General features: G+C 39.4%; 1 protein-coding gene across 2 annotated transcripts in view; it reads right to left on the bottom strand.

The window, feature by feature from the left end:
* MAPK15 (mitogen-activated protein kinase 15) overlaps positions 1-10,061 on the bottom strand; it is a 36,608-nt gene that overhangs the window by 24,103 nt on the left and 2,444 nt on the right. For both annotated transcript variants that reach the window (XM_019470862.1, XM_019470861.1), the window contains exons 2-8: positions 8,755-8,853; positions 8,276-8,305; positions 5,543-5,633; positions 4,855-4,985; positions 4,534-4,697; positions 2,984-3,123; positions 1,553-1,610 (exon numbers count right to left, since the gene is read on the bottom strand). In XM_019470862.1, coding sequence (XP_019326407.1) covers positions 1,553-1,610; positions 2,984-3,123; positions 4,534-4,697; positions 4,855-4,985; positions 5,543-5,633; positions 8,276-8,305; positions 8,755-8,853 — 713 coding nt within the window. The remainder of the gene's footprint in view (positions 1-1,552; positions 1,611-2,983; positions 3,124-4,533; positions 4,698-4,854; positions 4,986-5,542; positions 5,634-8,275; positions 8,306-8,754; positions 8,854-10,061) is intronic.

Here is a 10,061-nt window from a genome sequence, read left to right as displayed (position 1 = left end):
TCCAATGTTTCACCACTCTTTCAGTAAAGAAATTTTTCCTCACGTCCAATCTGAACCTCCCCTGGCGCAACTTGAGGCCATTTCCTCTCGTCCTATCGCTAGTTACTTGGGAGAAGAGACCGACACCCACCTCGCTACAACCTCCTTTCAGGTAGTTGTAGAGAGCGATGAGGTCTCCCCTCAGCCTCCTTTTCTGCAGGCTAAACAACCCCAGTTCCCTCAGCCGCTCCTCATAAGACTTGTGCTCTAGACCCCTCACCAGCCTCGCTGCCCTTCTCTGGACACGCTCCAGCACCTCGATGTCCTTCTTGTAGTGAGGGTCAGCTGTCCCAGCTGTGTCCCCTCCCAGCCTCTTGCCAACCCTTAGCCTACTCGCTGTCGGGGCAGAGTGAGAAACAGAGACGGCTTTGATGGCTGCTGTGCAAGCATTGTTAAGCAACAGCTGAAACACTGCTGTGTTATCAACACTGTTTTGGTCACAAATATAAAACACAGCAGCATACGAGCTGCTATGAAGGAAATTAACTCAATTCCAACCAAACACAGTACAGGTGCACAGCAGAAGGATGAGAAGCAACATTCACAAGTTGCATCAAGGGAAATTCCTATGGGATACTGTGGCCATCCACTTCCCCCTGACAAGGTCAAACACACATGCTGTGCTGACAGCAGAATCAGCAGGGACAAAAGGGTCTCAGTTCCTCAACTACCTGGCATAGATTGATACAGGAATCCTGGCATTTCTGAATGAAAGGAAATAATGCTCCAGGATGCCAACTGAAGAGGTCAGCAAAAGTCAGCATGAAAACGCATATGCTGTTCATGTGAACATGAACATGGCTTATGGTTTGAGCCACCCTAACCTAAACCTATAAAAACATATCAGTAAGCATTCAGAGAACTCATACCACACATAGCTGGGCTATGCGTATTGCAGACTCCCCGATGAGAAGGGATGCCCACTAGTATCATGACAGATATGAGTAGAGAATACGTAGAGACTGGCGAGTAATTTGCTATGGCCGTAAGATAGCATAAAGTTTACTAATGTTTACTAATTAGACACGTAATAAATGCAGAATTATGTGGTAGTCTGTGTACATAACTGGAGGATCCAAATGAACCATGACAGATATAAGGAAAAAAAAAAAATTAAAAAAAAAAAAATAATCACAGTGAGAGTCGTTAAGCAGCTGGAATGAGGCTGTCAGCCTGAATAGATTCAGGCTTTCCATGTGTAAACCAATGACATCAGATACCCAAATGACTCAGGATAGGAAAATATTCTAATTTTGAGAAAGTACACATGACAATAGCTTGGAATATAGGGCCAACCTCATTTTGTTTTGTTATTCCTAGATTATGTCATTGGTCTTCTCATCTTTTTTTTTTTTTTAAACTTTACGTCCCTTCCCTGGAGGTAGGTGAATCTGCAGAGAGCAGAAATCATTTCCACTGGTGAACATTGGGAGGTGAACTTCAGGGGAACTTTTTGTCAACATCATACAGTAGATTGTGTCTCAGAAGTCAACATTGAAAATACAAGGCTTACCGGGAACTCATGCGGTTAATAACTGAGGACCTGTAATCTGATTGCATACCCAAAATATCTGCAATAATGAAAAGATATTGTTAATGCCAAGATTAGGATTACCAGAGCTATGCAGTTTATGAAGGAAAGCAAATATTTGATATTAACATAGGAAATTATCCTAATAAAACTCAATGGGAGATCTTATGGAAGTGGGATGGAATATTTACTTACAAATTTTCTAAGCTGATTTTCTCAATTCCTGTAAATTCTATCATAGATTTCATAAACTTGTACTCTTATACCCACATATGCAGAAGCACCAAGATATCTGAGGCCAAATGATCTGGCCAGGATCACTTGCATGGGACACAGAGAACAAGGGATACCAGCTATTGATTTCCTCATCACATCCACTGGGGTTCTTTCTGATTGGTGACGATGAACTGTTTTCTGAACATATCTGTCATACTCTCAAAGAGTCAACAGTTGCTATGGAATGTTTTTTTGCTTCAGAATCTTGCTGCTTTGGTCCCCATAAATCCTAGGCAAAGTTGCTGCTCATAGGTTGGTTTTCCTTGTTAGCAATAATGTTTTGAACAAGTGTCTGTTTTCACTTGTTTGGCTAAAAGAAAAAGAAATTGTGCCTGTGACATGCTGCAACCGTGCAGCCATTGTCCTGTGGTAAGGATACAGGACCTTCTGCTAATGAGTCATTTGTCCTGTGGTCTTGTCTTAGAGTGCAGACCTTCTGGTTATGACATTATCAACACATTTCTCAATTGTATTGCTGAGAATGGAATAGCATTTTTGTGATTAGTGCTGGCTATTCTTCTAACTCCTGTTTTGGTGTTTTCACGCACACATTTCCATTCATATTTCATTCACAGCAACCAAATCTCTAATAAAAACTATAAATAACTAAGCTGGAATGGAATTCTCCAAAACTGTGATGTCCTTAAACTGAAGGTAGTTATTTTTCTAAAAACTATTTGCTAGCTCAGTTAGAACATATCAACATGTAAAAGTTTATAAAGTGTATGGGCTGTTAGACTGGAACTCATAGAAGATAATAATAATCATCATCATCATCCCCCCTTTTGGATTTAACATATATTTACTCCAGCTTTCACTTCTGTGTTTAGATTTCCGGACTACAAAGTCCAATTTACCTTTACTATGCAAGTCCCACTGAAGTATGATACTCTGTTTTAAACTGTTATCCTCTTATAAATCTCAAACATGTTTTGAAGGCCTGGTTCTTGTTTCTCATCTAATCAAGTACGGCTTATTTTCCTCTAACGCTAACATTTCACAATTAAGTCTTTAATTTCCTTGGAAAGATGTTAGAATGACTCACAAGAGAGACCTTCTTCCCTGATCCAGCTGGGCTGCTTTCTTTCACTCTTTTAATCTCTTCTCTAAATACCTTTCCCCATAGAAGAGTCCTACCTTCCGGGGATGGGGCAGGAATGACCCTCAAGATCTGCTCTATTTGATTCACTGTTGATGTTCCAGGAAAAAGAGGTTTCCCAAGTAGCAGCTCTCCCAGAATACAGCCAATGCTCCACATGTCTACACCTTTAGTGTAACTACAAATAAGAATAGAACAGAGTTAGGACTAAATCAAGCAAATGTTTTTCTGTACCTGGTATTCACATCATCTACATTAGCTTATTTTTCTAGAAAAAAAAGCTTGATGACTCCTTGAATACGAACGCTCACAGGTTTTAACTATAACGTGAACGAGATTCAGGAATCATGAAACTGGCAAGCATAAAGCAGAAAGGAGATTTATCCTACTAAAAGTCTATTCTAGGAAACCATAAAAGGAAATATATTAAAGGTAAATGCCAGGACAAGGTAATACATACTTTTCATATGACCAACAGTGAAGATACAAATTGCTGTTTGGAAACAACTGACTTTTCAGGGCATCTAGAAAGTAGTTCCAATTACTTAAGCAAAGTAAATGCCAAACAATGGGTAAATGACAGTTTGCAAAACATACACATTTCAAATTTGTGATACTAACCCAGCCTATATTTATTTTCTTTTCTGATTGTTGTGGTTTAACCTGGCAGGCAGCTAAACACCACACAGCTGTTTGCTCCTTCCCCACCCCAGAACTCGTGGGTTGAGATAAAAACAGTTTAATAATTGCAATTAGAAAAAAAAATACATACAAAACAAGTGATGCACAATGCAATTTCTCACCACCTGCTGACCGACGCCCAGCCAGTTCCCGAGCAGCGGTCACCCCTCCCCCCACTGACTGTCCCCAGTTTATATATTGAGCATGACATCATATGGTATGGAATATCCCTTTAGCCAGTTTGGGTCAGCTGTCCTGGCTGTGCCCCCTACCAGCTTCTTGCTGGCAGGGCATGAGAAGCTGAAAAGTCCTTGACTAGTGTAAGCACTGCTTAGCAATTAGCAAAACATCAGTGTGTTATCGACATTATTCTCATACTGAATCCAAAACACAGCACTATACCAGCCACTAGGAAGAAAATTAACTCTATCCCAGCTGAAACCAGGACACTGATCAATAAGATTTTGTATATTTAAGTCAAAAAAAGGACTAGGCCTGACTAACAGGCAGCTCATTTAACTTTTGATTGCAGAATATTTTCTGAAGGTCTATCAAAAAATTCTTGTTAAATTTGGAAAAGAGGACTAAGGTACTCAACCAAATTTTGTAAAGATGCAGATTTAAGGGGAGAAAGCATAAGTCTAGCGGGAGAAAGGATGACAAACAGATGAGCTGATAATGTATGTAAATGGACAATCTAAGAAGCCAGGAAGGAAATGTACATGTAATGAGAGATTTTTATGTTGCAGAACTGAAGTTTAAATGCATATTGAGAAAATGGACTGCTGACATGACATTACATCTGGTGACATCTAAAATGAAAAGATTTAAGACTTTTAGACAATAAATTTTTCCAGTGGTGAAGAAATTATAGAATCCCATCCCTTTGCTCATATTAAGCAGTTACCTCCGAGAGGAAAGTAAGATCTCGGGGGCTCGGTACCAGCGTGTTGCCACGTATTCCGTTAGAGCAGGGTTGCCTTGGTCCTCAGTCATCTGACATAAAGAACGGGCCAGCCCAAAATCACAAAGTTTAACAAAGCAGTCTGCATCCAGCAAGATATTTGAAGGCTAAATTAAACAAAGGAAAATTAATAAGCTTTTTACTCTTTGAATGGCAGAAGATTATTATCAAGGTTCTTCTACTAGTCTCATTCTTTTCATACTTTTCCGTTTAGTGTTTAACAGAAAACTTGAGCGAAGGATAAAGACTATGACTGAAATATACCTTCTGATCTCTGTGAATAACATTTCCTGAGTGGATGAATTTAGTTGCCTTCAGGAGTTGGTAGAGAATGTAACACTTGTGGATATCTTTCAGCAAATTCCCCTTCTTAATCACAGCATGTAAATCTGTCTCTGTAATATATCACATCAGTAATATATTTACATCAGTAAAGGATTATCAAGTTGTGAATATAAGTTCCTCAAAGCAAGGCCAGAATAGACCATTGTTCAAACTGTAATCTTTCAAGTGCATCCTCAACAGAAGTTAATACTGTAATTACTAATAGTACTGCCATCTCTCTGTATTATCAGTTTGACTTGCAGCTCATGCTACGGTAACTGTTCTATTATTGCATACTTTGTTATAATAAAATTGCACATAGTCTCTTCCATATGCAACTCTTCTGTCTCTACAAGCCTTCCAATTGGTTGCTCACTGCTGTCTTTCCTTCATCTCCACCAGCCAGTTCTCATATAATTATTACTCCCTTTAAAATTTCACTGCTATTCCCATCTCATCACAACTGATATATATATATATATATAAAAACCCCTGTACTGCTCCTACTTATATGTCTGCTTACATGAATATTCACGTAAATCATCAACACACTACTATCAAAGTAGGGAACAAAGATAAGTCATAAGAGAGGCTGTATTTAAATGGCTGATGCAATGCTAAGTCTCACCCATGGACTCAAAGATGAGGTAGATGTCCTTGTCGTTCTGAGCTCGGATAACATCAAGCAGCTTGATGATATTTGGATGTTCTCCAAATTCCTCCAGAGGGAAAAGACCCAACAGTCAAAATCAAGTGTCTTGCTTGTAAGTCATAAAAACAGACAATAGCCTATTTAATTTTGTATTATTGTCTAGAACAAACATTAACATGCTATTTCCTTCATTATGCTTCTACTGAAATAAATAAAAGGATTTAAGCTTGCTCCACAGTATGAAACCAGCCAGTTAATCTAAAAAAAAAGGAAAATCTCTATTGTCTGAGACATTAGTTCTAAAAATCCCTCTATACCATTTGTGAATAAAATCCAGTCAACTTTATGCACCGCGTATTTCCTACTGAAGGCAAAGAATTATTGTGGCAGTGAAAATAGAACAAAGTTGCCATCAATATTCATAATTAAAAAACCCAACCAACCAGAAAGTGTCTATTTGAGGGTATGCTGAAACACTCTGCAGGCTGCATTGATTGAACTGACTGTAATGGGAGATCAGACAGTCAGCATACAAAGAGATACCTAAATACAGGTATCTTAAACTGGAAGTGAATTCTATCCTCACATTTGCAGACTGACAATACTGTCAAGATCATTTACTCAATCCTCAGTCTTAACAACTTTTATTTCCTATAGCTAACACTTCTGCGCAGCTAGAGAACACTTCACAATATGCCAACATTTTCATGAACTACCCTGAGTATAAAATTGTAAATAGCTGCATCATAAAACCTACGCTTGTATCTAAAATACATAACTGAATTTTTTGTTATTTGAACCAGTAATATAGACTCTTTATCTATTTCCATAACAAATTCAGTTATAAACAGTATCAAAAATCATAGTATTAAGCTATCTCCAGCACAGTCTTACAACAGCATCATCTTCCTAGACTCTGAGGCAAAGACAAAAATTGGTTATAATGTACAACATCTAGAAAAATCCACAAACCAACACACTCACCTGCAGCAACCCATGAAAATACACTTACAAAGCAGCAATATACAGCCAGGCCATCAAATACCTTTGCATTTATTCTGAGGACAATATTCAGAATACCCATCCAAATAATCTAAACAAAGTTTTTACCCAAAAGGAATATTTTCTAGAGATGCAGATCAGTCTTGACAGTGTTACTTGAGTACCGTTTAAGAACTTACTTCACACTGAAGGAAAACCCCATTGTCTCACACTGTATTGCCCTGGAACTGATAATGGAAAGTTATGAAAAAGTTTCAATCTATACTAAAAAAAATCCTACCTTGAAAAAAAATCTTGTCAGAGCCAGTCCTACTTATCTTTGCTTAAAGAACAATGCTCTCACTAAAATAATTACCAAAAATGACATTCTAAAATGTGGCCCAAAATGCACCAAATAGATCTACAACGATACTGAACAATAAACAGAAAACCTGCAAGCAGCATAATGACCAGCATACTACGTATCACCCAGAAGAGAATCATCAAAATGCCCAGATTCTACATCAACACTTCTCAATTACAATAAACTTCATCCAGTCCATCAAATGCCCTTATGATAAACACACAGATTAAACTAAGCAATCATGCACAGGAAGGAATTTGCACAGACAAGCAAATTAAGACAAACATCCAGTTACCAATGAAAGAATATTTCTTATGTCTTTCCCTTTCTGATCTCTCAGTCCTGAACCTCAAGAAAGAGCTATAAAATACCTTCAAAAATAGGAGGGGGAGTCTATTGAGCACCAAAAGTCATGAAAGTAAGGGCTTAATGGCACATTAACCTCCCTCCCTCAGAATGACCCGTTCTTTCCTTCAGAAGAAATATCCTTCTTTTTCTTCTCCCAACTCCTCCTCCACCCATCTACTCCAGAAGTGCTATACTTTCAGAGATGATCTAACTTACAGGTAATTAACTTCTAAGGAATTTTTCTCATATGTTTTTAGCTCTTAAGTTTGTGGCTTCTATTTCAGGCTTAAAGAATGATTAAAAAGGAAAAAAACCTCATCTCTCTCCTACTTAAACTTGACAGTCTTAGGAAATACCTCTTCATATGAGCCCTGCCTTGCTTGTGTCCTCAGAAAATCATAGTTACAACAACATTATCACTATTCAAAAACATTGATGTTTCTACATGCTAAGTCTGTGGAGGAATGGACAGATAATTTTAATGCCACTGCCACTGATAAAGTAATTAGGCATAGTGTGTGGTCAATTATATCAAAACAAGAGCAGCCTTAAGTAATTCCATACAGAACTTCCTTTTTAGTTTTGCTTTGATTATTTCAAGTGGCCAAGTTGCTTCCCACATGATGGAGGAAAAAAATTCTGGCATGTAAATCTCTTCCACACCCCAGCCCCACCTCTGAATCATGGCATTAAAATTCAAGAAAAACACTTTCTGTCCACAAAGAAGAAAGAAGTGACAGAAAGTGCAAGTCAATATGGTGATCCTAGAGTAGACATACTGCTAAAAATGGTGAAAGAACAGGGCATGTCTCAAAGAAAAAACAAGACCAACTCTCCATTTCATTCAGGTGTGTTTACCCAGTCATGGAAAGACTGTTTGCCAAGATGGTGCAGAAAAGAAATTAATAGAGTTGTCAACACTGATCATTGCATTTTGAAAAAGAATGGGAAGAAAATATGTGAACAACATCAGAGATAATTAAAAATCAGAGAGGAGGGGGAAAAATGGACGTTACCTGCAGGAACATAATCTCTCGAAATGTTCTCTAGAAATAAACAAAAAAAGTTTATTATCACCTCAACAGAATGACAGAACAGAGTATGGACTTCCAATGAGAGGGTTAAATCCACTCTAATCTCTAAAGCAGAGGAAACACTTATATGGTAGACAGGCTAGGAAAAACGCAGTCGCTCACTAGAGAGTCACAAGTGTGCACTCTGTGGTTAGACACTATAGCATAACAACATAAGGGAGAATCAAATTGTGCATGCCTATGAAGATAGTTTTTCCTCAGGGACATCAAACAGTATTTTGTAGATGCCATGATATACAAAGCTTGATATTTATCACTCCTTTTTATCCTAATATAGCTGTAGACTGTATTATTATGTACATAATTGTCAATAACTAACATCTTTCAGAGACATAAATCCTGAAAATATCTATGAACTCCCACCACATCTTTCAGGACATGTTAGAACAATGATTTCTCACCTGAGCATCTGTTCTGTTCCTGAAAGCATCAAAAATCTTTTTAACAGCAACTATTTCTCCTGTCCTGCGATCGATTGCTTTCCATACAATGCCATAAGCCTAGGGAGAAAAAAGGACAGATGAGCAGTGTACTATGACATCTTAAGCACAGTTCAGACCTTCAGTGTGGAAGTAGAACGTACTCCACAGAGGGACTGAAAGAAGAGGTAATCACCAGTGTTCTGGTTTCGGCAGGGATAGAGTTAATTTCCTTCCTAGTAGCTGGTACAGTGCTGTGTTTTGGATTTAGGAGGAGAACAAAGTTGATAACTCACCGATGTTTTAGTTGTTGCTAGGTAATGCTTACACTAGCCAAGGACTTTTTAGTTTTCCATGCTCTACTGACTGAGAAGGCTGGAGGTGCACAAGAAGCTCAGAGGGGGGCACAGCCAAACTGGCCAAAGGGACATTCCATACCATGTGACGTCATGCTCAGTACATAAACTGGGGAAAGCTGGCCGGGGGGGGCCGCTGCTCGGGGACTGGCTGGGCATTGGTCAGCGGGTGGTGAGCAATTGCACTGTGCATCACTTGCTTTGTGTATTATTATTATTATCATATTATTATTATTATCATTTTATTTCAATTATTAAACTGTTTTTATCTCAACCCACGAGTTTTTCTCACTTATGCTCTTCCAATTCTCTCCCCCATCCCACCGGGGGGTGGGGGGGGAGTGAGCGAGCGGCTGCGTGGTGCTCAGTTGCCGACTGAAGTTAAACCATGACAACCAGCTACCTAGAAGAAAGAGAGGTTAGGCCAATGAGCAATACTTAGTTGAGTCAAGGACTAAGAACATCTATACTGAGTCCAACCAAAGGTCCACAAGGTCAAGCATCCTGGCCCCCAAAGCAGCCAATAGCAGATGTACATGCTCATGAAGTTCAGCAAGGTCAAGTGCAAGGTCCTGCACCCGGGTCAGGGCAATCCCCAGTATCAATACAGACCAAGGGAGGAATGGATTGAGAGCGGTCCTGCACCTGGGTCGGGGCAATCCCCAGTATCAATACAGACCGAGGGAGGAATGGATTGAGAGCGGTCCTGCCGAGAAGGACTTGGGGGTACTGGTGGATGAAAAACTAGACATGAGCCGGCAGTGTGCGCTTGCAGCCCAGAAGGCCAATCGTACCCTGGGCTGCAACAAAAGAAGTGTTGGCCAGCAGGTCAAGGGAGGTGATTCTGCCCCTCTACTCTCCTCTGGTGAGACCCCACCTGGAGTACTGTGTCCAGCTCTGGGGTCCCCAGTACAAGAGAGACATGGATCAACT

This window comes from Aptenodytes forsteri, unplaced genomic scaffold (assembly GCF_000699145.1).
Source record: "Aptenodytes forsteri isolate BGI_AS27 unplaced genomic scaffold, ASM69914v1 Scaffold160, whole genome shotgun sequence".
NCBI classification, from domain to species: domain Eukaryota; kingdom Metazoa; phylum Chordata; class Aves; order Sphenisciformes; family Spheniscidae; genus Aptenodytes; species Aptenodytes forsteri.
The sequence above is the reverse complement of the archived record's forward strand: the minus strand, read 5'-3'. Positions and strand labels throughout refer to the sequence as shown.